Below are 26,610 nucleotides of genomic sequence, written 5' to 3' on the forward strand. Positions count from 1 at the left end.
GCGGATTTTTTTGGTTTCGTCAAATCCGGTCTCCACACACCGACACGCGGAGAAAATTCCGAAGCGGAAGAAGTTCCGACAGCGAGAGAGAGAGAGGGGACGGGAGGGGAGGGGAGGGGAGGGGAGAGAACGCGAGAAACTATGATGCGCTGCGCCGCCGCCGCGCTTGCGGTCGCCCTCATCGCTGCCGTTGCCGCCGCAACCGCTGCGGGGTCGCCGGCCGCGGGCACGTGCGCGCGGAGGGGCGCGCCGCCGTTCCTCGACGCCGTCGGATCCCGCTGCCCCTTCGTCCGGATCGACCCGTCCCCGCCTCTCGAGGTAGGTCCACCGCCTAATCGGCGAGCCAAACCAGCCCGTGGCTAAACCGCGGCGTCGCTCGCCGGCCGCGGCCTCTCCCTGTCAAAATCGTTACATGTCAACGCGGGAACTAGTGGCAACGCGCTGTTTTTTTCTTTATAATCCGCCGTCAATAGATACGATTTGCGTGCTAAGCCGCGCGGTATTAGTGTGAGACAGACAGATGATGTGGTTTTCATTTTGGCTACAAATATTCGCACCATGGTGCCTGCGACTGCGAATCTTGTGCCTTGCTCGCTCTTTATCATCTGAAACAATATGGGGACCTCTTGGAAACCAATTATGCAACAAACCATGGCAAATGAGGAATTCAGTCTCCGACCAAACCTTCTTTTTGCTGTGGAAAATATGTTGACGAATGCAATTTGCCAATATAATAAACATAAGGAGGCTAGTCACTAGTGGAGCTAGAAAGTACAGCCTAGTAGATTGGTCTGGTGAACGAGAGTCATCAAGAATATGTGAGGCAAACTTTTGCTTCACCAAGTTTGAAATTTGGAAATCAGGTCTTAGATCCAAATATGTGAGTGTTGATTGACTTCTGGATTTTTTTTTACCTGCGCATGCTTCGCACCGGGAGCATTAGTTGTTTCTTTTTTACATATTATATCTAAGATTCTAAATTTAAACTTGTTTATTTGCAATAGACCATAGTAGATATATGTAAATTTTAGGAAAATGAAAACCTACTTGTACGTGCAGTGATTTAGGATATGGGATGGCTGCTTGGATTTTGAAAATTTCCACCAAACTTGAGGAATATATTTTAGATATTTTATGATGTTTCAATAGTTGGTTGGTGGTGATAGTTATTTTAATAGGATTTGTCAGAAGAATGGGTAAATTACGTGTAATTAACGTTTGGTTAATTGTTGCACTGAAATGTGAAATAAAGTCAACCTAAAACTATTATTATTTACTTCTGTGGTGACACCCTGCAATTTTTGTTTATTATTGATTTTGCTAATTTTCTGCAGATCAATGAACCATCTTTACTTTTAGCCGCTGCTGGGCATATTTTGATTTGACAAAGTTCCTTTATATCGATTAATAAAATGGAATTTTTGCTGGTGCAATGAATGTGGATGGTTTATATTGCGAATTTGGAAAGTTGTGGTTTCTTATATACCTTGTCTTCTACTGAAGGTGAGAGGAGAGACTGTTGATACTGAGTTGAACCTTCGAAGGAGGGGTGCTTCATACTCCATTCTCTTTTATGCTGCATGGTGTCCATTTTCTAGCAAACTGCGACCAATATTTGGAACTCTCAGCACTATGTACCCTCAGATACATCACTTTACTGTTGAAGAATCTTCTGCTACACCAAGGTTTGTGAATGTTGAAAGTGTTAGCGTTATACTGTTTGTTCAGTGGATTCCTACAGCTCATTGTATTGTTCCTTGCTGTAGCCTGTTTTCAAGATATGGAGTCCGTGGTTTCCCAGCCATTCTTCTTGTAAATGAGACTACGATGGTTCGATATCGGGGTTCAAAAGATCTTAACTCTCTGGTCGATTTCTATAAAGAAACTACAGGTACCATTCTTGTTCACCTTGTTCATGCATACATAGCTTTATTAAATGATCACAAATTCTTTCAAATATGCTTTACTTGAGACTTAAGAAAATACTATGATTGAGCGTATAGTCATTGGGTTCTCTTTACTGGAACTTTTAGAATTATCACTTTGCTATTGTAAATTTATAATTGATTGGGTGCCTTTTAGTTATCACTTTGCTATTTGTAAATTATCACTGCTGTGTAATGGTGAATCAGCTGCACCCTTGAATGAATAAGCCTAATGATGCTCCTGACCCACATGTGGCCATACCACGAATTCAATCTTACTATGATGTTTTACCCTTTGAGGTCTTTAAATGATTGATGCTTATGTGGACACCAGCAACATGGTGTAATAGTTTGTGGGGCAATTGGGCATGGTCAATAACTCCAATTTCCAAACAACTTAAATGTGGCAATTGGGATACGTTTGTGGCTTTGTGGATAATTATTTCATTGGTTTGCTTGTATTACCTGAAAACATATTTTTGAAGGGTGATTTCCTGCTGCAGGTCTCGATCCAATTGCATATATTGATGTTGTTGAACAAGAGAGCACAGGAAGCTTGAGCTCAGTTATGCCATGGGATCGTTCTATTCGTGAAATGGCCAAAGATGAGATGTATTTGTTAGTTGCAGTTCTTTTTATTATCGTGAAGGTTGTAGCACACTTCATACCTGTTGTCATGTCTCATCTGAGAGCTTTCTTAGTTGTTCGTGTCCAAAACTTGAACCTAGGGATCCGTAGGGGATCAAACCAGCTCCTGGAACGAGCCTTGAATGTTCTTGATGTAAGGAGGCTTTGGAGCAAGCTGAGGCTGAGCAATAAGGCAACAGACTTGAGGAAGGGAGCAAATAATGCTCGAGCGTGGGCTTCCTCATTTCCTTCTGTTTCACTGGGTGAACCGTCATCTTCAAGACAAGCTTAGCCATCTTAGAGATGTTTGTTAGGGTAGCTGCTCACATGTTTCTGTGCAAAACCATTTAATCTTTGCTCCCCACTGTTTCTGTGCAGTCAGGAAGGGGGGGAAACCTTGCATGCATGTAAATTTTGAGGAAATCATGTGCTGTTGTATATTAGGAATACCTTTGCATTTGCTGGTGCCTAATCTTTCTGTCTATTAACCAGAGTTATTTGGCAATGTATCATGAACATCTTTGTAGGGGTTTTTTAGGATTTCTCTCTTGTTTGTGGTGTTGTTTTACTTTACACTGTAATCTTCATTAAAGAACTTGGTTTCACTTCGTTATTATACTCCAATTTGAAGAGCTTGAAGCTTAGTCCCTACACTGCAGAACTCAATAGGTCTTTAGTTTTAGGTCATTCATTCACTATAATGTTTTTAAGATACAAGGTCATGTTACATCTTTGCGTGCACGTTCCTTGTCGACCATTATCATTCGCTATCTATTTTTGAACGAACGCATTCGCTATCTATGGCCACATCTCCACTTCGTCTTTGCCGAAGCTTCAGTACGCGGTGCGGGTGTCTCCTGGTGTGTATGCTGTTCTTTTCTCGGTCCATATTATCCCCCGTTTGACGCGCCTCTGTCAATCTGCTGTACTGTGAATTTTATTTGACGTGCATAAATTATTCTGGAAACGCTCTTGGTACGTCACGTACCTTGAGAAGGATGGACACGGATCTGGATTGGGAGGCAGTAGCACCCTAATTCTGACAAGACAAAAGGATGGACACGAATCTGGATTAAGTGACAGTGGCACCCTAACTTTGACAAGACAACTGCTGATAGAGAAAGATTGAATGAGTTTGCTGTGTTGTTTAACCACGACTAGGAAGTAACACGGAGCATGCAACTATATTATATTTTCATGACATCTCCGGTAGTGCAAAGTACTGTTTTGAAATGTAAATTTTACTTTTTGCAGAGTAAAGTTTAAAATAGCGAGTGAGATAGACCAGAGGGTAAGTTTTAGTAGTATGGAAAATAAAATATTGTGGAGTATTTTAAGGCAGCCTAAATTGTGACTATTATAAGGCAGTCGAAATAGGAGTACCTGATGAGTCTTTTTTTTTACCTTTGGACACAGTATATAAATCGGTAATAAAATGTCGTGGAGTAGTATTTAAATAGTATAAGACTACTTTCTTAATATGAATGAGGCCAAACCTTTCACATTTTTGGCCTGACTGGATCGTACATCAGTAGATGGGTTTGAGTAAAAACGAAGGAAGGAAGCAAAGTATCCTTCCACTCCTCGTTTTGATTCCTGGGAAGCATGAAGCATCCATTCTTGACCACTCTAGGTATCATCGCTGCAAGCGAACGTCCTACTATATAGATCCCTCATCCAAACTCAACTCGCACATGAGCACGAGAGCAGAGCGCGTCCGGCCGTTTCCATGGACACCATCAGCCTTGACGACTGGGAGGTCCTGCCTGGCCACAGGAGCTCCTTCCTCATGGACGCGGCGGAGTGCAGGCATGGCGTCGGCGGCTGTGTTAAGGACCAGCTCTGGCTCGGGGCCGAGCTGGTCGTGATCGACATGGACCACTTCGGCCCTACGTCGTCGTCGTCGTCTCACTCTCACCCTCCTCCCTGTGACCACTGCGTCCTAGACGAGGAAGCCAAGCAGAAACCGCTCCTGCTACCACCGTCAGAAGACGCCTATGCGTGTGAATGTGATGGTGATCGTCGCATCGCCATTGACGCCGTGCCGGACGAACCAGAGCGAGCGGACCTTGTGAGCGAGGCGACCGAGGTACTGATCTACGAAGCGGACGAGGAGGAGATGGCTAAGTCCGTCGAAGAGGCCGATCAGGACGACGACGCGCTGCTGGTTGGAGCTGCTGCGCCTGATGGCGGCGGCGTCAGTCTCAGTCAGTGCACTCCGGAGGAGGAGGAGGAGGAGGGCGTCGGCAAGGCTGGCTTTGGCGTGGGGAGCCTGAGACTGAGAGTGAACGGTGCTGGTGGCGCGCTCTGCTCGTTCGGGGTTGCAGTTGCAGCCGCCACGTTCTGCTTCTGCGTCTTCCTGATTGGTGGCGGTGGTGGCAAGCAGCAGCAGCAGCAGCAACTGCTGCGCAAGGGGCAGGATCCAGCTCCAGCAGATGTATGCCCGCGATGAGGTTCGTGGCTCTCTTCCCTCGTGTGAAACACGTTACTTGGTCTGGGTGCAGGGAAAGAGAGCGTGGAAGATGTTTTCCGTAGAACATGTTAGCTGTTGGTTGTTACAGATGAAGCGTCCGAATTGAATTTGTGTATACGTGCGCGAAGTGAGCCTTTGTACATATGATAGGTTCTCGTAGGCATGTTCTTGATTGAGATATTGCTAATGCATTCAAGTTTCCCTTTCGAGGGCTTCAGATCATATTTGGCGACTATTTTAAAATTAAATAGCAAAGGATTTTTTCCAAATCCCTTGTCAGGGTTTTTGTCAGTGCGTGGCCGAGTGTTCATCGCTGGATGTCTGTCGGTCGGTCGGTTAGCACAGCTCATGGCACCGATGACAGTGATCTTCTCCATCGCTCGATCCAATCTCCCGCAAATCCCATCGAAAAATCTGAGAAACCGTCACGCGTCAAAAAAGAAAAAAAATGTGAGTAAAAGAAAAAGAAAATCTTGCATCCATGTGCCCTGTCCACCAGACCAGACGACGAAGCGAAGCCAAGCCATAGCCCATAGCCATCCTGGAACAGTGCTCCGCGACAGCAACGGCTGGGGGAGCGGGGAGCCTGGGCTGGGACCCGTCCAGGGAGGAGATTTTTACGATTATAAAACATCGCAGGCTGGACTTCGCTAAAATGGACAGAGAGGCGACAGCTTCGATGGAATAGACTGAAGACCTGCGACAGACTGAAGACCTGCGTGCGTACGAGAAGTCGAGAACCGATCTCGAGAGAGAGAGAGTGAGAAAGAGGGAGCACATATGTTTGCATGTTTCAAAAAAGGAGTGGAGCTAGAATTTTTTGTTAATAGGTTCATGATTCATGAATACACATAGTATAACTATAAATCATAATAATACCACTTATAGCTATTATATAAATTAAAGGGTGAAAACATACCAGCTGAATAGAATTCTGCCATCATATGTTTGCATGTTTCAAAAAAAACCACTTTGATGTTGTCCAATGTATATGTAGTTTTCTCATTCCTGATATAATTAAACAAAAAAACATGTTACTTTCACAAGTTTTGAACATTTGATCATGCACAATTAATTGAAATACTATATATACTCACATGTTAAAGTTTCCCACTTTGAAATTTCATCTTCCTAAAAAGATCAATCACCTCATCATTACTAATGGTTGAAAACATATCTTTCTCCACGTAGCATATTAGGCAATCACTCATGAACTGATCACCCATCTTATTTCTCAACTTTTTCTTTACAATATTCATAGCTGAAAACACCTTTCCACTGATGTTGTGGCAACCAGCAATATTAGTACTAGCTTTAGAAGTTGATAGGCCAATGGAAAAGTAATATGCTTATTTGTTTGCACCATTAATTAAGCTAGACCAACAACCCCATCCAAATTGTCAAACCTTATATCTGCTCTCACGTTGTTAATGTATATAACAAGTTCAAGGCTAAGATCATCCAATTTATTTGAATCAAAATCATCTGGATAAAACTCAGCAAGCCTTACTAAGATTTCTTTGTCAAATGCAAGAAATGAGTTATTTTGGTTAAAAGCAACCATGTGACCCAACAATGCAGAATTTACCTCACTGAAACGGTCATCGAACTCTTGAAGTTGTCAATCAATAACATAATTAAGAACTTCTATTTGGTAATGCTGCAAGTTTGTCTTACTAGTTTTGTTTCGTGGTGCATGCCTATTGACATATTCATCATGCATGTTTTCCCTTTCAATGTGATGTTCATCGCAGAATAAATGTACCTTCTCCAAGAGTGAGTTCCATCCATTCTCTCTTAGGTTTTGCAGCTCATTTCTTGTTCCCCTCACACATGTCATTGCATTGAGGATATCTTGATCCTTCCTTTGTAATGATTGTGACAAAGTATTTGCACTTCCCAATATATGGAGCATCATGTGCAAATAAAACACAAAATCAAATGCCTCAAAATATGCTATAAGACCACGTGCAGATGTGCTTGAGATTTCTTATCACTTCTCCTAATATCATCTTGCTTCTTAGGATTTTTAGTGTACTCTGTAATTCTCTTCCGATCAACTAGGTCATAAGGCAATTCATCTAAATCAATTTCTCTTTGATATTGGGCAGAAGGCTTTGGAACGCCACCAGTAACATTTGCTTGCTTCAGTCTAAGGACCGATCCTGAAGTATTTGTTGTATTATCATCTAAATCTAATGATCTATTTCTTTTCAAAAAATAACGTTCCATGAGATGCCCTAGATCATTCAAGGTTTACCTGGAAAAATCAGAATATCAAACTAAGACCAATTTTAAACTTAAGTTAAAGCCCTAATCTAGAATGATTCTATGAGAGATGATTAGTAGAGAAGGTGATTTAAACAATTAAACAGGGGAAGAGGATCACACCTGATTTTAGGAAATCAGAAGCAGCTAGGTGCCTAGGTAGTACTGGCAAGTGGCAACAGTCCGGCGGTGGAACGAAAAGAATAAACGATGTGCAACGATGAACAAGAACCAAGAAGCTGAAGCGACGAAAACGGAGAGAAGCTAGAGGGTGCGGTCACGGTCAGACCTCCGACAAAGAGTTGTATACAAGCTGAATTTACTTAGGCTGCATAACTGGTGGCCTATTAACCTATTAAAATATATGGATGCATGTCGGAGTGGGCTTAGCCTTTAGGCTTTTGGAGTCCAAGTAGGACTCAATGGGTTCACGACCAAACTTTTGTTAGGTACAAACAAATAAACTATACATACTAATCCTTATTTTGAAAAATATTATTGGTGTTAGCTGAACCCAACGGTTGATATGCAGCTCCACCACTGTCACGAGAGTCGATCGAATTCGAGCTGCTCGCGTCGAGGCTGCAGCAGGCGGTGTTGAATAATTAGACAAATTCCAAATTAAATTCCGAATATAAATCATGACCAAATCAGAAGAACTGAAATAAAAAGTCAAATCAGATGATGTGTACTGATTAGACTTACTGATAGATGGCGCGCGCCGGAATCAGCAGGATCGACGATGTCGAAGCAGCGAAATCAGCAGGGTCGACGAGGTCAGAAGATCACGAGCAGTCGCGTGAAGACACTTCCCAAAAACCTTATTCGCCCTCTCCCGGTGCAAGATCTAGAAGACGAAGGGTTCCGGAGACCTGCTCTCCTAATCGCAGATGCACCTCTGCGGTCGGGACGAAGGGAACTAAAAGGCGGCTCAACTATGAAGAGAGGCGAAAGCGAAACTGGGATGATTTGGAGGCTGGCTGTCGGGCTCCTTATATAGGGCCGAGTCCGCGACCCCCGATCTTATCCGCCCACAAAAATCTTGCGATCAGTTGAGATTTTATAGTGATCGGTTAGGATAAACGTAACAGCCAAGAAACTAAAAAAATCAAACGGCAAAAGGTAGCCGCGCCCCCGCAAGGCGAGGGGCCGGATTTCGGCGGACCATTCACGCGCATGTCGTGCGCCTGCGCCCTTCGCCCAGCCCAGGCCAGGCCAGGCGAGCGAGCGCGCGCGCGTGTGGCTCTCCACACTCTCTCCTCTCATCCATGACTTGGTGAGTGAGTGTGGCTTCCATATTTAAGCTAGCTCTACTCCACTAGAACTAGCAATATGGTGCTATTGGTTCCACCAATTCCCTAGCCATCCACTTGTATGGGCTTTTGAGATTTTCCTGGGATTTATTAGAATTTCTTAACTGGGCCAAGCCCATAAATCCTAACAATCCCCCACCAGATCTCAAATGCCCATCTGCAGTTTTCGCCACTGTTCACTACTGTTTAATATACTAGTTTTTCAGCACAGACTGTTAAGTTGAACTTCCGCCTAGAACTCCAAGCTACACCAACCCACAACTTGGACAATGGACTATGCCTTGAATTGCAAGTTTTGCGTGAATGGGTTTCACTTGAAGTCATAACCAGTACTTGGCTACCAGTAGTCCCCTTCTCGGGTGGAGCATGATAGTCGCCTAGAGGGGGGGTGAATAGGGCGAAACTGAAATTTACAAATATAAACACAACTACAAGTCGGGTTAGCGTTAGAAATGTAAACGAGTCCGCGAGAGAGGGCGCAAAACAAATCGCGAGCAAATGAAGAGTTTGACACGCGGATTTGTTTTACCGAGGTTCGGTTCTCGCAAACCTACTCCCCGTTGACGAGGCCACAAAGGCCGGGTCTCTTTCAACCCTTCCCTCTCTCAAACGATCCCTCGGACCGAGTGAGCTTCTCTTCTCAAATCAAAGCCGGGAATAAAACTTCCCCGCAAAGGGCCACCACACAATTGGTGCCTCTTGCCTTGATTACAATTGAGTGTTGATCACAAGAGCAAGTGAGAAAGAAAAGAAGCAATCCAAGCGCAAGAGCTCAAAAGAACACGGCAAATCTCTCTCGCTAATCACTAAATCCTTTTGTGGAATTGGAGAGGATTTGATCTCTTTGGTGTGTCTAGAATTGAATGCCTAGCTCTTGTAAGTGGTTGAGAAGTGGAAAACTTGGATGCAATGAATGTGGGGGTGGTTGGGGTATTTATAGCCCCAACCACCAAACTTGACCGTTGGTGGAGGCTGTCTGTTCGATGGCGCACCGGACAGTCCGGTGCACACCGGACATGTCCGGTGCCCCAGCCACGTCACCAATGCCGTTGGATTCTGACCGTTGGAGCTCCTGACTTGTGGGCCCGCCTGGATGTCCGGTGCACACCGGACATGTACTGTTCCATGTCCGGTGCGCCAGTATGGGCGCGCCTGCCTTCTGCGTGCGCTGCGCGCGCATTAAATGCATCGCAGGTAGCCGTTGGCGCCGAAATAGCCGTTGCTCCGAGGATGCACCGGATAGTCCGGTGCACACCGGACATGTCCGGTGAATTATAGAGGAGCGGCTGTTGCGCGTTCTCGAGGCTGGCGAGTTCCGGAGGCCGCGCTTCCTTGGAGCACCGGACACTGTCCGGTGTACACCGGACAGTCCGGTGAATTATAGCGTGCCGGCCTGAGAAATTCCCGAAGGTAGTGAGTTCGAGTTGGAGTCCTCTGGTGCACCGGACACTGTCCGGTGGTGCACCGGACAGTCCGGTGCCCCCAGACCAGAGGTGCCTTCGGTTGCCCCTTTGCTCCTTTGTTGAATCCAAAACTTGATCTTTTTATTGGCTGAGTGTGAACCTTTTACACCTGTATAATCTATACACTTGAGCAAACTAGTTAGTCCAATTATTTGTGTTGGGCAATTCAACCACCAAAAATTAATTAGGGACTAGGTGTAAGGCTAATTCCCTTTCAATCTCCCCCTTTTTGGTGATTGATGCCAACACAAACCAAAGCAAATATAGAAGTGCATAACTGAACTAGTTTGCATAATGTAAGTGTAAATGTTGCTTGGAATTGAGCCAATCTAAATACTTACAAGATATGCATGGATCGTTTCTTTCTTATTTAACATTTTGGACCACGCTTGCACCATATGTTTTGTTTTTGCAAACTCTTTTGTAAATCCTTTTCAAAGTTCTTTTGCAAATAGTCAAAGGCAAATGAATAAGATTTTGAGAAGCATTTTCAAGATTTGAAATTTTCTCCCCCTGTTTCAAATGCTTTTCCTTTGACTAAACAAAACTCCCCCTAAATGAGATCCTCCTCTTAGTGTTCAAGAGGGTTTTGATATATCATTTTTGAAATACTACTTTCTCCTCCTTTTGAACACAATAGGAAACCAATTGATAATATCTTTGGAAAACACAAAGTTTTTGAAATTGGTGGTGGTGCGGTCCTTTTGCTTTGGGCCCTTACTTTCTCCCCCTTTGGCATGAATCGCCAAAAGCGGAATCATTAGAGCCCACGAAGTACTATCTTCCCCTTTGGTCATAAATACATGAGTTAATATTATACCAAAGACGAAGTCCTTTTGCTCTCTCCCCCAAAGATGGAGAGTCTCTTGGAGCGACGGCGAAGGATGAGTTACGGAGTGGAAGCCTTTGTCTTCGCCGAAGACTCCAATTCCCTTTCAATACACTTATGACTTGGTTTGAAATAGACTTGAAAAACACATTAGTCATAGCATATGAAAGAGACATGATCAAAGGTATATAGAAGAGCAATGTGTGCAATTTAACAAAAGAAGTTCCTAGAATCAAGAATATTGAGCTCATGCCTAAGTTTGTTAAAAGATTGTTCATCAAGAGTCTTGGTAAAGATATCGGCTAATTGATCTTTAGTATTAATGTATGAAATCTCGATATCTCCCTTTTGTTGGTGATCCCTAAGAAAATGATACCGAATGGCTATGTGTTTAGTGCGACTATGCTCGACGGGATTATCCGCCATCTTGATTGCACTCTCATTACCACATAGCAAAGGGACTTTGGTTAATTTGTAACCGTAGTCCCGCAGGGTTTGCCTCATCCAAAGCAATTGCGCGCAACAATGGCCTGCGGCAATATACTCGGCTTCGGCGGTGGAAAGAGCGACCGAATTTTGCTTCTTTGAAGCCCAAGACACCAAGGATCTTCCCAAGAACTGGCAAGTCCCCGATGTGCTCTTCCTATTGAGTTTGCACCCCGCCCAATCGGCATCCGAATAACCAATCAAATCAAATGTGGATCCCTTAGGATACCAAAGCCCAAACTTAGGAGTATAAGCCAAATATATCAAGATTCGTTTTACGGCCGTAAGGTGAGCTCCCTTAGTGTCGGCTTGGAATCTTGCACACATGCATACAGAAAGCATAATGTCCGGTCGAGATGCACATAAATAGAGTAAAGAACCTATCATCGACCGGTATACCTTTTGATCCACGGACTTACCTCCCGTGTCGAGTGAAAGGATCACGATGCCCAAGAGGGGGGGTGAATTGGGCTTTTCTAAAAATCAACACTAATTAAAACCTAAGCAAGAGCTAAACAAGAGCCCAACTTCACCCCAACAACTAGCACTAAGAATATAATACTAGAAATGTAACAAAGCTAAGATAATACTTCAAATACTTGCTAAACAAATACACAATGTAAAGTGCTTGAATTAAGTGCGGAATGTAAAGCAAAGTTTAGAAGACTCCTCCAATTTTTCCCGAGGTATCGAAGAGTCGGCACTCTCCACTAGTCCTCGTTGGAGCACCCGCGCAAGGGTATCGCTCCCCCTTGGTCCTCGCAAGAACCAAGTGCTCACTACGAGATGATCCTTTGCCACTCCGGCGCGGTGGATCCCTCGAGACCGCTTACAAACTTGAGTCGGGTCACCAACAAGATCTTCACGGTGATCACCGAGCTCCCAACGCCACCAAGCCGTCTAGGTGATGCCGATCACCAAGAGTAACAAGCCGTAGACTTTCGCTTGACCAAGAGAAGCCTAATGCAAGTGGTGTGTGCTCTAGGTGGCTCTCACTAGCGCTAATGAGGAACAAGCGTGGATTATGATTCTCTAATCTCCTCACTAGCCTTTTGGTGCTTGCAATGCTCTACCAATGTGCTGGAATAAATGTGGAGTGCAAGACATTGAATATGGTGGGTGGAGGGGGTATAAATAGCCCTCACCCACCAACTAGTCGTTACAGGCAATTTACTGCGCGATGGCGCACCGGACAGTCCGGTGCGCCACCGGTGCGCCAACGGTGCGCCACCGGTGCGCCAACGGTCACTTCCAACGGCTAGTTCTGATAGAGAGCCGTTGGGCTCATGGCGCACCGGACAGTGAACAGTCCACAGTCCGGTGCACACCGGACAGTCCGGTGCGGTGTCCGGTGTGCCACTAAAATTCAACTCTGAACGCTGCGCTCTCGGGTTTCTGCGAAGGGAAAACACTGCCGCGGACCAGCCTGGCCCCACCTGGCAGAGGGTGCACCGGACAGTCCGGTGCACACCGGACAGTCCGGTGCCCCAAAGCCAGAAACTCTAACTCTTGTTTTTCAGCTGATTTTCAAATCGGATTTCGCTCTAACTTGTGTGTGAGTTCTAGAGTGACACCTAGCACTGTATATGAGTGTGATTGTGCACCAACACTACACTAGAACTCTCTTGGTCAAACTACTCATCGACAACCCCTCTTTATAGTACGGCTAAAAAAGAATAAAAGACCTAACTAAAATGCGAGTGTCCACATCTCCTTGACACTCGGACTCCGTAGACCTTCACCTTTTGTTTCGTCGTTTTAGCCGTCGCTTCGAGTTCTTATCTCCGGGATTGTTTTCATGTTGTAGTGCTTTTACCTGTCATGCGACCTAACTTACCATTTGTCTCTGCAAAACACATGTTAGTCACATATAATATTACGTTGTCATTAATCACTAAAACCAACCAGGGGCCTAGATGCTTTCAATCTCCCCCTTTTTGGTGATTGATGACAACCCTACAAGTTTTGTGAGAGTAGTTTGTTTTGAAGATTCTGTCAATAGAAAGAATGGTTAGTTATACTCAGTAATATTTGACAGAAAGAATGTGTACCATAATAATAAGAGTGAGCGCATACACATCATAAGATTCTTGTTCATATAAAAGTGAAGTTAAATTAATGAAACAAGAGCTAGAAGACCTGTGATATGATATAAGGTGAAAACATAATACACATAGTCAATCATACGCAACGAGAGTATATGACGAGTTTGTGAGCCAAAAACATCAAGCTAGTACAGAGAGTAGCAAGCACATATATTACATCAAAATGACTCTGACTCTGACTCTCTACTAACTCTCTAACTCCCCCTAGCTCTCACAACTCATATCTCTCCCCCTTTGGCGTCAAACACCAAAAGGGACCTGAAACTAAACATCTGAAGCAGGAGGAGGCGGCGGGGGCGCATCCGGTCGAGGTCGAGGTAGCAGAGCAAACGCCGATGGAGGGTCAGAGTCAGTCTCGGATCCAGGATCTGTGGTAGAAGCTGGAGCTGGTACTGACTCGGACGGGGGCCGCGCTGCAGGAGCTACCGGAACAGAAGTGGTCACAGATACTGCCACAGCGGTAGTGGTAACAGCAGATGCTGGTGGCACTGGCGGCTGCGGACAGACAGAGCTGAGAACCGGAGAGGTGAACGCCAAAGTGACCGGCCGGAGCGGAGAGGTACCAACAGGGGGTCCAGACAAGATCGAAGGCACCACTGGAGCGTGAAGCGGAGGAGGCGGAGCAGACTGAACCGGAGGTGCTGAGATACCAGAATGCTGAAGCATGAGAGCCATGAATGCCCTATTCTCTGCCCTATCCTGAATGAGCTGCTGCTGAAGTGCATCCTGCCTGTCCTGCATGCTCTGAAACATCGAGAGCATACTGTCGGATAAACGGGCCTGCTCGGCTGCCAGGTGAGCCTGCTGCTGGGTGAGAGTCTGGAGAATCGAAGCAAGAGCAGGGTCCATAGCCTGAGGATGAGGAGGGGCAGCACTAGAACTCCCAGCCTCATGATCATGTGAGCGTGGAGGCATAGGAGGCGGAGGAGGAACCCCAAAATCATCATCATCATCATCATCAGCTGCTGTACCCTGAGTGTCAAACTGTCGAAGAGCTGCATCCTCGGCCTGAGAGTCAAACACAGAAGCAGAAGCTGGCACTGGAATCTCAGGAGCAGGACGGTAAGATCCAAAAACAAGGCGAGAGGCCTCAAGGGTGCTCTGAAATCGAGGTGGCAGAATCAGCTGCGCAAAGATGTGGCAAAAGTAGTGAGCATAAGGTAACTGCCGACGAGCACGAATCCCATCCAGAACAGTGTCCTCGATCTCACAGATCAGGAAGTCCACAACATCAAACTCAGAGTGGGATACCAGGGCACCAAGGAGCCAAAGCTGAATATGAGTGGTAGCCTCCCTGTATCCCATCCTCGGCAGGAGTGTCCGTCTGATGAGCTCATATAAGTACTTTGCTGCTGTAGTAAAGTCTGCTGGAGAACGCCGCGACCCATCTGAAAAAGGCGGGCGGAACAGAGCCGCTGATAGTCGCCTAGAGGGGGGGTGAATAGGGCGAAACTGAAATTCTCACAAACAATCACAACTACAAGCCGGGTTAGCGTTAGAAATATAATCGAGTCCGCGAGAGAGGGCGCAAAACAAATCGCAAGCGAATAATGAGGTAAGACACGCGGATTTGTTTTACCGAGGTTCGGTTCTCTCAAACCTACTCCCCGTTGAGGAGGCCACAAAGGCCGGGTCTCTTTCAACCCTTCCCTCTCTCAAACGGTCCCTCGGACCGAGTGAGCTTCTCTTTCTCAAATCACTTGGGAATCAAACTTCCCGCAAGGACCACCACACGATTGGTGTCTCTTGCCTCAATTACAAGTGAGTGTTTGATCACAAGAAAGAATGCCAAAGAAAAAGAAGCGATCCAAGCGCAAGAGCTCAAATGAACACAACAAATCACTCTCTCTAGTCACTAGGGCTTTGTGTGGAGTTGGGAGAGGATTTGATCTCTTTTGGTGTGCTTTGCAATGAATGCTAGCTCTTGTATAGTGGTTGGAAGTTGGAAGACTTGGATGCCATGAATGGTGGGGTGGTTGGGGTATTTATAGCCCCAACCACCAAACATGACCGTTGGCTGGGCTGTCTGTTCGATGGCGCACCGGACAGTCCGGTGCACACCGGACAGTCCGGTGCCTCCGCCACGTCACCAGTGCCGTTGGAAATTGACCGTTGGAGTTCTGACTTCTGGGCCTGCCTTGATGTCCGGTGGCGCACCGGACATGCACTGTTCATTGTCCGGTGCGCCGGCATGGGCGACTCTGACTTCTGCGCGCGCTGCGCGCGCATTTATTGCGCTGCAGGTAGCCGTTGGCGCCTGAGGTAGCCGTTGCTCCGCAGATGCACCGGACAGTCCGGTGCACACCGGACAGTCCGGTGAATTATAGCGGAGCGGCTGGAGTGAAAACCCGAGGCTGGCGAGTTCCTGAGGCCGCCCTTCCTTGGAGCACCGGACAGTCCGGTGCACACCGGACAGTCCGGTGAATTATAGCGGAGTGGCCTCTGGAAATTCCCGAAGGTGACGAGTTTGAAACCTGAGTCCTCTGGTGCACCGGACATGTCCGGTGGTGCACCGGACAGTCCGGTGTGCCAGACCAGAGGTGCCTTCGGTTGCCCCTTTGCTCTTTTGTTGAACCCAACGCTTGGTATTTTTATTGGCTAAGTGTGAACCTTTAGCACCTGTATAACTTATACACTAGAACAAACTAGTTAGTCCAATTATTTGTGTTGGGCAATTCAACCACCAAACTTATTTAGGAACTAGGTGTAAGCCTAATTCCCTTTCAATCTCCCCCTTTTTGGTGATTGATGCCAACACAAACCAAAGCAAATATAGAAGTGCATAATTGAACTAGTTTGTATGATGTAAGTGCAAAGGTTGCTTGGAATTGAGCCAATATTAAATACTTACAAGATATGCATGGATTGTTTCTTCATTTTTAACATTTTGGACCACGTTTGCACCACATGTTTTGTTTTTGCAAAAATCTTTTGTAAATCTTTTCAAAGTTCTTTTGCAAATAGTCAAAGGTAAATGAATTGAAATTTTCTCCCCCTGTTTCAAATGCCTTTCCTTTGACTAAACAAAACTCCCCCTAAATGAAATCATCCTCTTAGTTGTTCAAGAGGGTTTTGATGATTCAAATTGAAAAACTATTTTCTCTCCCTTTTGAACTCAATAGGATACCAATTGAAAAATACTCTTGGAAAACACTAAGTTTTTGAAATTGGTGGTGGTGCGGTCCTTTTGCTTTGGGCTCAACCTTTCTCCCCCTTTGGCATGAATCGCCAAAAACGGAATCATTAGAGCCCTTCGAAGTATTTTCTCCTCCTTTGGTCATAAAATAAATGAATGAAGAGTATACCAAAGTTGGAGAGATGCTCGGAGTGACGGCGAAGGATGAGTAGTGGAGTAGAGTGGAAGCCTTTGTCTTCGCCGAAGACTCCAATTCCCTTTCAATATACCTATGACTTGGTTTGAAATACTCTTGAAAACACATTAGTCATAGCATATGCAAAAGAGATATGATCAAAGGTATACTTGTGTGCTATGTGTGCAAACTAGCAAAAGAAATTTCTAGAATCAAGAATATTGAGCTCATGCCTAAATTTGGTAAAAGTTTGTTCATCAAGTGGCTTGGTAAAGATATCGGCTAATTGATCTTTAGTGTTAATGTATGAAATCTCGATATCCCCCTTTTGTTGGTGATCCCTAAGAAAATGATACAGAATGGCTATGTGTTTAGTGCGGCTATGCTCGACGGGATTGCCGGCCATTTTAATTGCACTCTCATTATCACATAGCAAAGGGACTTTGGTTAATTTGTAACCGTAGTCCCGCAAGGTTTGCCTCATCCAAAGCAATTGCGCGCAACAATGGCCTGCGGCAATATATTCGGCTTCGGCGGTAGAAAGAGCGACCGAATTTTGCTTCTTTGAAGCCCAAGACACCAAGGATCTTCCCAAGAACTGGCAAGTCCCCGATGTGCTCTTTCTATTAATCTTACACCCTGCCCAATCGGCATCCGAATAACCAATCAAATCAAATGTGGATCCCCGAGGGTACCAAAGCCCAAACTTAGGTGTATAAGCCAAATATCTCAAGATTCGTTTTACGGCCGTAAGGTGTGATTCCTTAGGGTCGGCTTGGAATCTTGCACACATGCAAACGGAAAGCATAATGTCCGGTCGAGATGCACATAAATAAAGCAATGAACCAATCATCGACCGGTATACCTTTTGATCCACGGACTTACCTCCCGTGTCGAGGTCGAGATGCCCATTGGTTCCCATGGGTGTCTTGATGGGCTTGGCATCCTTCATTCCAAACTTGCTTAGAATGTCTTGAGTATACTTCGTTTGGCTAATGAAGGTGCCCTCTTGGAGTTGCTTTACTTGGAATCCTAAGAAATACTTCAACTCCCCCATCATAGACATCTCGAATTTCTGTGTCATAATCCTACTAAACTCTTCACATGTAGACTCGTTAGTAGACCCAAATATAATATCATCAACATAAATTTGGCATACAAACAAGTCATTTTCAAGAGTTTTAGTAAAGAGTGTAGGATCGGCTTTTCCGACTTTGAAGCCATTAGCAATAAGAAAATCTCTAAGGCATTCATACCATGCTCTTGGGGCTTGCTTGAGCCCATAAAGCGCCTTAGAGAGCTTATAGACATGGTTAGGATACTCACTGTCTTCAAAGCCGGGAGGTTGCTCAACATAGACCTCTTCCTTGATTGGTCCGTTGAGGAAGGCACTTTTCACGTCCATTTGATAAAGCTTAAAGCCATGGTAAGTAGCATAGGCTAATAATATGCGAATTGACTCAAGCCTAGCTACGGGTGCATAGGTTTCACCGAAATCCAAACCTTCGACTTGGGAGTATCCCTTGGCCACAAGTCGAGCTTTATTCCTTGTCACCACACCATGCTCATCTTGCTTGTTGCGGAAGACCCATTTGGTTCCTACAACATTTTGATTAGGACGTGGAACCAAATGCCATACCTCATTTCTAGTGAAGTTGTTGAGCTCCTCTTGCATTGCCACCACCCAATCCGAATCTTGTAGTGCTTCCTCTACCCTGTGTGGCTCAATAGAGGAAACAAAAGAGTAATGTTCACAAAAATGTGCAACTCGAGATCGAGTGGTTACCCCCTTATGAATGTCGCCAAGGATGGTGTCGACGGGGTGATCTCGTTGGATTGCTTGGTGGACTCTTGGGTGTGGCGGCCTTTGCTCTTCATCCTCCTTGTCTTGATCATTTGCATCTCCCCCTTGATCATTACCGTCATCTTGAGGTGGCTCATTTGCTTGATCTTTTATTTCATCAACTTGAGCTTCATCCTCATTTTGAGTCGGTGGAGATGCTAGCGTGGAGGAGGATGGTTGATCTTGTGCTTGTGGAGGCTCTTTGGATTCCTTAGGACACACATCCCCAATGGACATGTTCCTTAGCGCTATGCATGGAGCCTGTTCTTCACCTATCTCATCAAGATCAACTTGCTCTACTTGAGAGCCGTTAGTCTCATCAAACACAATGTCACAAGAAACTTCAACAAGTCCTGAGGACTTGTTAAAGACTCTATATGCCCTTGTGTTTGAGTCATATCCTAGTAAAAAGCCTTCTACCGTTTTAGGAGCAAATTTAGATTTTCTACCTCTCTTAACAAGAATAAAGCATTTGCTACCAAAAACTCTAAAATATGAAATATTGGGCTTTTTACCAGTTAGGAGTTCATAGGATGTCTTCTTGAGAATTCGGTGTAGATACAACCGGTTGATAGCGTAGCAAGCGGTGTTGACCGCCTCGGCCCAAAACCGATCCGAAGTCTTATACTCATCAAGCATGGTTCTTGCCATGTCCAATAGAGTTCGATTCTTCCTCTCCACTACTCCATTTTGTTGTGGGGTGTAGGGAGAAGAGAACTCATGCTTGATGCCCTCCTCCTCAAGGAAGCCTTCAATTTGAGAGTTCTTGAACTCCGTCCCGTTGTCGCTTCTAATTTTCTTGATCCTTAAGCCGAACTCATTTTGAGCCCGTCTCAATAATCCCTTTAAGGTCTCTTGGGTTTGAGATTTTTCCTGCAAAAAGAACACCCAAGTGAAGCGAGAATAATCATCCACTATTACAAGACAATACTTACTCCCGCCGATGCTTATGTAAGCAATCGGGCCGAATAGATCCATGTGGAGTAGCTCAAGCGGCCTGTCGGTCGTCATGATGTTCTTGTGTGGATGTTGGGTTCCAACTTGCTTCCCGGCTTGACATGCGCTACAAATCCTGTCTTTCTCAAAATGAACATTTGTTAATCCTAAAATGTGTTCTCCCTTTAGAAGTTTATGAAGATTCTTCATCCCAACATGGGCTAGTCGGCGGTGCCAGAGCCAACCCATGTTAGTCTTACCAATTAAGCAAGTGTCGAGTTCAGCTCTATCAAAATCTACCAAGTAAAGCCGACCCTCTAACATTCCCTTAAATGCTATTGAATCATCACTTCTTCTAAAGACAGTAACACCTACATCAGTAAATAGACAGTTGTAGCCCATTTGACATAATTGAGAAACGGAAAGCAAATTGTAATCTAATGAATCAACAAGAAAAACATTGGAAATGGAATGGTCAGGTGAAATAGCAATTTTACCCAAACCTTTGACCAAACCTTGATTTCCATCCCCGAATGTGATCGCTCTTTGGGGATCTTGGTTTTTCTCATATGAGGAGAACATCTTCTTCTCCCCGGTCATGTGGTTTGTGCACCCGCTGTCGAGTATCCAACTTGAGCCCCCGGATGCATAAACCTACAAAACAATTTTAGTTCTTGACTTTAGGTACCAAACGGTTTTGGGTCCTTTGGCATTAGAAACAAGAACTTTGGGTACCCAAACACGTCTTGGAGCCCTTGTGTTTGCCCCCAACAAACTTGGCAACTACCTTGCCGGATTTGTTAGTAAGCACATATGATGCATCAAAAGTTTTGAATGAAATAGCATGATCATTTGATGCATTAGGAGTTTTCTTTCTAGGCAACTTGGCACGGGTTGGTTGCCTAGAGCTAGATGTCTCACCCTTATACATAAAAGCATGATTAGGGCCAGAGTGAGACTTCCTAGAGTGAATTCTCCTAATTTTGCTCTCGGGATAACCGGCAGGGTACAAAATGTAACCCTCGTTATCCTGAGGCATGGGAGTTTTGCCCTTAACAAAGTTAGACAAATTTTTAGGAGGGGCATTAAGTTTGACATTGTCTCCCCTTTGGAAGCCAATGCCATCCTTGATGCCCGGGCATCTCCCATTATAGAGCATACTTCTAGCAAATTTAAACTTTTCATTTTCCAAGTTATGCTCGGCAATTTTAGCATCTAGTTTTGCTATATGATCATTTTGTTGTTTAATTAAAGACATGTGATCATAAATAGCATTAACATCAATATCTCTACATCTAGTACAAATAGAAACATGCTCAACATTAGATGTAGAGGGTTTGCAAGATTTTAGTTCAACAACCTTAGCATGCAACAAATCATTTTTAGTTCTAAGGTCGGAAATAGTAGCTTTGCAAACATCAAAATCTTTAGCCTTAGCAATCAAATTATCATTTTCTACTCTAAGGCTAGCAAGAGAATCATTCAATTCCTTAATCTTAGTACGCAAATCATCATTATTATTTCTAAGATCGGGAATTGAATCAATACAAACATGAGAATCAACCTTAGCAATTAATCTAGCATTTTCATTTCTAAGGTTGTTAATGGTCTCATGGAAAGTGCTTAGCTCACTAGACAATTTTTCACATTTTTCTACCTCTAGAGCATAAGCATTTTTAACCTTAACATGCTTTTTATTTTCCTTGATTAGGAAGTCCTCTTGGGAGTCCAAGAGGTCATCCTTTTCATGGATGGCACTAATTAGCTCATTTAGTTTTTCCTTTTGTTCTATGTTAAGATTGGCAAAAAGAGCGCGCAAGTTATCCTCCTCATTGCTAGCATCATCCTCATCACTAGAGGTTTCATATTTAGTGGAGGATCTTGATTTTACCTTCTTCCTTTTGCCGTCCTTTGCCATGAGGCACTTGTGGCCGACGTTGGGGAAGAGAAGCCCCTTGGTGACGGCGATGTTGGCGGCGTCCTCGTCGGAGGAGGAGTCGGTGGAGCTCTCGTCGGAGTCCCATGCGCGGCACATGTGGGCATCGCCGCCCCTCTTCTTGTGGTACCTCTTCTTTTCTTTCCTTTTTCCCTTCTTGTCGTTATCCCTGTCACTGTCACTTGATAATGGACATTTAGCGATAAAGTGACCGGGCTTACCACACTTGTAGCAAACCTTCTTTGAACGGGATTTGTAATCCTTCCCCTTCCGTTGCTTGAGGATTTGGCGAAAGCTTTTGATGATTAAAGCCATCTCCTCATTGTCGAGCTTGGAGGCATCAATTGGTTGTCTACTTGGTGTAGACACCTCCTTCTTTTCCTCCGTCGCCTTAAATGCCACCGGTTGTGCTTCGGGCGTGGAGAGTTCATCAAGCTCGTTGATCTTCTTGGAGCCCTTGATCATACATTCAAAGCTCACAAAATTCCCGATAACTTCCTCGGGGGTCATTTGAGTATATCTAGGATTACCACGAATTAATTGAACTTGAGTGGGGTTAAGGAAAATGAGTGATCTAAGAATAACCTTAACCACCTCGTGGTCATCCCACTTCTTGCTCCCGAGGTTGCGCACTTGGTTCACCAAAGTCTTGAGCCGGTTGTACATATCTTGTGGCTCTTCCCCTTGGCGAAGTCGAAAGCGACCGAGCTCCCCCTCGATCGTTTCTCGCTTGGTGATCTTTGTTAGTTCATCACCCTCGTGCGCGGTCTTGAGGAGGTCCCAAATTTCCTTTGCATTCTTCAACCCTTGCACCTTGTTGTATTCCTCTCTATTTAGAGAGGCCAAGAGTATGGTTGTGGCTTGGGAGTTGAAGTGCTCGATTTGGGCCACCTCGTCCTCATCATAATCCTCATCCCCTACGGATGGTACCTGTGCTCCAAACTCAACAACATTCCATATACTTTTGTGGAGTGAGGTTAGATGAAATTTCATTAAATCACTCCACCTAGCATAATCTTCACCGTCAAAAGTTGGCGGTTTGCCTAATGGAACGGAAAGTAATGGAGTATGTCTAGATGTACGAGGGTAGTGTAAGGGGATCTTACTAAACTTCTTACGCTCTTGGCGTTTAGAAGTTACGGAGGGTGCATCGGAGTCGGAGGTGGATGTTGATGAAGTGTCGGTCTCGTAGTAGACCACCTTCCTCATCCTCTTGTGCTTGTCGCCTTTCCGATGCGACTTGTGGGAAGAAGATTTTTCCTTCTTCTCTTTGTGGTGTGAGGAAGAAGATCTTTTCTCCTTCCGTTTGGAGGAGTCCTTCTTTTTCTCCTTCCTCTTGGTGCGGGACTCTTCCGATGAAGTGCTCCGTTGGCTTGTAGTGGGCTTGTCGCCGGTCTCCATCTCCCTCTTGGCGTGATCTCCCGACATCACTTCGAGCGGTTAGGCTCTAATGAAGAACCTGCCTCTGATACCAATTGATAGTCGCCTAGAGGGGGGGTGAATAGGGCGAAACTGAAATTCTCACAAACAATCACAACTACAAGCCGGGTTAGCGTTAGAAATATAATCGAGTCCGCGAGAGAGGGCGCAAAACAAATCGCAAGCGAATAATGAGGTAAGACACGCGGATTTGTTTTACCGAGGTTCGGTTCTCTCAAACCTACTCCCCGTTGAGGAGGCCACAAAGGCCGGGTCTCTTTCAACCCTTCCCTCTCTCAAACGGTCCCTCGGACCGAGTGAGCTTCTCTTTCTCAAATCACTTGGGAATCAAACTTCCCGCAAGGACCACCACACGATTGGTGTCTCTTGCCTCAATTACAAGTGAGTGTTTGATCACAAGAAAGAATGCCAAAGAAAAAGAAGCGATCCAAGCGCAAGAGCTCAAATGAACACAACAAATCACTCTCTCTAGTCACTAGGGCTTTGTGTGGAGTTGGGAGAGGATTTGATCTCTTTTGGTGTGCTTTGCAATGAATGCTAGCTCTTGTATAGTGGTTGGAAGTTGGAAGACTTGGATGCCATGAATGGTGGGGTGGTTGGGGTATTTATAGCCCCAACCACCAAACATGACCGTTGGCTGGGCTGTCTGTTCGATGGCGCACCGGACAGTCCGGTGCACACCGGACAGTCCGGTGCCTCCGCCACGTCACCAGTGCCGTTGGAAATTGACCGTTGGAGTTCTGACTTCTGGGCCCGCCTTGATGTCCGGTGGCGCACCGGACATGCACTGTTCATTGTCCGGTGCGCCGGCATGGGCGACTCTGACTTCTACGCGCGCTGCGCGCGCATTTAATGCGCTGCAGGTAGCCGTTGGCGCCTGAGGTAGCCGTTGCTCCGCAGATGCACCGGACAGTCCGGTGCACACCGGACAGTCCGGTGAATTATAGCGGAGCGGCTGGAGTGAAAACCCGAGGCTGGCGAGTTCCTGAGGCCGCCCTTCCTTGGAGCACCGGACAGTCCGGTGCACACCGGACAGTCCGGTGAATTATAGCGGAGTGGCCTCTGGAAATTCCCGAAGGTGACGAGTTTGAAACCTGAGTCCTCTGGTGCACCGGACATGTCCGGTGGTGCACTGGACATTGTCCGGTGGCACACCGGACAGTCCGGTGTGCCAGACCAGAGGTGCCTTCGGTTGCCCCTTTGCTCTTTTGTTGAACCCAACGCTTGGTCTTTTTATTGGCTAAGTGTGAACCTTTAGCACCTGTATAACTTATACACTAGAACAAACTAGTTAGTCCAATTATTTGTGTTGGGCAATTCAACCACCAAAAATATTTAGGAACTAGGTGTAAGCCTAATTCCCTTTCAGCCGCGACGTGAGCTGTTCCTGGAGCCACACCGTCGTGAGGGCGACGAGGAGGGTCAGAAGAGCCGTAGCAGAGGCTGTGAAGGCGAGTCGTCGACTCTGGGAATCCAAAAAGCTGACGGATCTGACTGGCAGTGATCGTGACATCCTCTCGCTCAAAGCGGAACCTCATCCAGTGATGATCCGGGTCAATCCAAACAGAGGCGTAGAAGACGCGGACCCACTCCTCAACATATCTGCCGCTGATAGTCAGAAGGGTCAGGAGGCCAGGCAGATAGGTGAGATGCGCCTCAGACTCAGCACCGGTTGCAAGCAGAAAAGCTGGGAGATCCAAAAGGCAGTGCACTCGCAGAGCTATCTCAGCAGACATCTGAGCTCTGAAGAATGACTCCTGAATCCGTGTGCTGAAAAGAACACCTGCTGCTGGGTCTCTCTGAGCTGGTAGCCAGGACTCCACGGGTACGTACCTGAACCGACGTACCCGTGCTGCAGTAGCACGCTGAAGATCAAACAGACGAGGATCCGAAACCAGAGGACGGACCTCAGTCTCATCACGCTCCCGAAAGCGGGGTGGAGGGACAGGAGGAGCTGAAGCGGGAGCGGGAGCAGGGGAAGCAGTGGAAGCTGGCGTAGTGGAGGTAGTGGGTATGGCTGTGGAGGTGGATGGAGCAATAGGAGTGACGGGAGCAGGCAGAGTGGGTGGCGGAGTGGAAGCGGAGGTATGAGTGGAGGAGCGAGACCGGGAGGTGAGACGACGAGCACGGAATGCAATCTGATCGGATGGAACATGCGGCTGATCTCCAAGGGCAGCCTGCGCAGCGGCTGCGGCAGCTGCTGCCGCTGCACGGGCCTCTCTGTCCGTACGCCGCTTCTTGCGGCCTTCCTGCTGCTCCAAATAGACAGTCTTGCCCTTCACCTGCCTGAAAGGGCGACGAGGGTCCTCATCATCGCCACCCCCTGACGCCGACGCATTCTTCGTGCGCGGCATCCTGAACTAAAGTCTGCAAATGAGATAGAGAGACTAAGCACAGAGCAAAAGTGACCGATAGATTTGGCAAAGAATGAGATGACTACCTGGAAAGCTCACACGAGAGGTGACGATCCAGGCAGGACGGGAGACGGCACACGGTCACACAAGGTCACTGAAATGACAGAAGAGGTGAGCACGTATTAGTCACATAGTCATAAGCATATGAAATGTGAATAAATACATACACAGAGAGATATGGCACGATACGGGACGATCAAGAAGTCAAATGATGTGAAAACGATGTTTGACGGATAAATAGTGCCATAGAAGGTTTGGAATTCGAATTGAGGCACGAAACGATGTGGGATGGAGCCAATACTTCACGAATAGGTTTATATAGGTGAATATGAGTGAAGTGTGTGCTTGGTTTGAATTTAGTCGAAGAAAAAGAGATTTGGGCACTCGGCTCGGAAACGATCGCTCAAAACGGGAATTTTGGTGAAATTTAAGCCTAGGATCACGGATTGGCGTGAAATTTGGCAAGTAGGTTACTGGAAGTATTGTGAAGGTGCCTGAAAAATTTGGGTTCAATTTGAGCATTTTTGGCTGGTTTGGGCATTTCACCGAGCATGTGGCGTGCGGGGAGCTAGGGTTTTGGTGAAACGACCATTTGAGGTGGGGATACCCTCCCGAAGGAGCTAAAAGCTTGCAGGGATACACAATAGAGACACTTGAACTCATTCCACCAATTGGATTCATTTGATTTCACAGGAATTTGAATTTTGCACAAAGGGAGAGAAAGAGGGGCTTCACTGCCTTTCAAAACTGAGAGCAGGGAAGATAGAGGAAAGGAGAGGGGGAAAGGACTGCTCACCGGAGAGGGAAGGGCACCAGGACGCCGGAGGGACGCCGATGGGGGAAGATCGCCGGTGAGGGGAGGGAAATCGCCAGAGACAGAGAGCAGCGGGCGCTGGCTGGGAAATAAAAGGAGCCTCTGGCTCGGTCGGGCTGGAGGCCTTTTTTTAAAACGCGAGATGGGCGCACCGGACAGTCTACAGTGCCTGTCCGGTGCACATCGGACAGCGCACAGTAGCTGTCCGGTGAACCACCGGACAGCGCACAGGAAAATTGGATTTTAGCGCGCGGCTGCCGGTGCACCGGACATTGCACAGTGCAGTGTCCGGTGCACACCGGACTGTCCGGTGAGCCCAGACAGAGGGGGGTTTGGAAAATTTTGAATTTTTCTATCTAACTCCTAACCAAACCAAATCCCAACTTATAATCACACAAAATAACACTTGTTGGGACAGGTATTGGCA

General features: G+C 46.1%; 2 protein-coding genes across 2 annotated transcripts; both read left to right on the top strand.

Annotated features, from left to right (window-relative positions):
- Window positions 1-58: 58 nt before the first annotated feature.
- On the top strand, window positions 59-3,187 carry LOC606423 (adenosine 5'-phosphosulfate reductase-like 8). Its single transcript, NM_001112298.2, has 4 exons — window positions 59-318; window positions 1,504-1,685; window positions 1,767-1,891; window positions 2,429-3,187. The coding sequence occupies exons 1-4, from the start codon at window positions 142-144 to the stop codon at window positions 2,842-2,844; spliced, it is 900 nt and encodes a 299-aa protein (NP_001105768.1). The 5' UTR covers window positions 59-141; the 3' UTR covers window positions 2,845-3,187.
- A 928-nt stretch (window positions 3,188-4,115) lies between these two features.
- On the top strand, window positions 4,116-5,294 carry LOC115208753 (uncharacterized). Its single transcript, NM_001371228.1, has one exon. It carries the CDS (start codon window positions 4,282-4,284, stop codon window positions 5,002-5,004), a length of 723 nt encoding a protein of 240 aa, NP_001358157.1. The 5' UTR covers window positions 4,116-4,281; the 3' UTR covers window positions 5,005-5,294.
- Window positions 5,295-26,610: the final 21,316 nt, after the last annotated feature.

This window comes from Zea mays, chromosome 1 (assembly GCF_902167145.1).
Source record: "Zea mays cultivar B73 chromosome 1, Zm-B73-REFERENCE-NAM-5.0, whole genome shotgun sequence".
NCBI lineage: Eukaryota > Viridiplantae > Streptophyta > Magnoliopsida > Poales > Poaceae > Zea > Zea mays.

Bases quoted from the DNA above. Each gene is read 5' to 3' on its own strand.
- LOC606423 (NM_001112298.2), top strand. From the start codon at position 142: ATGATGCGCTGCGCCGCCGCCGCGCTTGCGGTCGCCCTCATCGCTGCC. The intron at 319-1,503 runs GTAGGTCCACCG...CTTCTACTGAAG, and splicing joins ACCCGTCCCCGCCTCTCGAG to GTGAGAGGAGAGACTGTTGA. The intron at 1,892-2,428 runs GTACCATTCTTG...TTCCTGCTGCAG, and splicing joins TTTCTATAAAGAAACTACAG to GTCTCGATCCAATTGCATAT.
- LOC115208753 (NM_001371228.1), top strand. From the start codon at position 4,282: ATGGACACCATCAGCCTTGACGACTGGGAGGTCCTGCCTGGCCACAGG.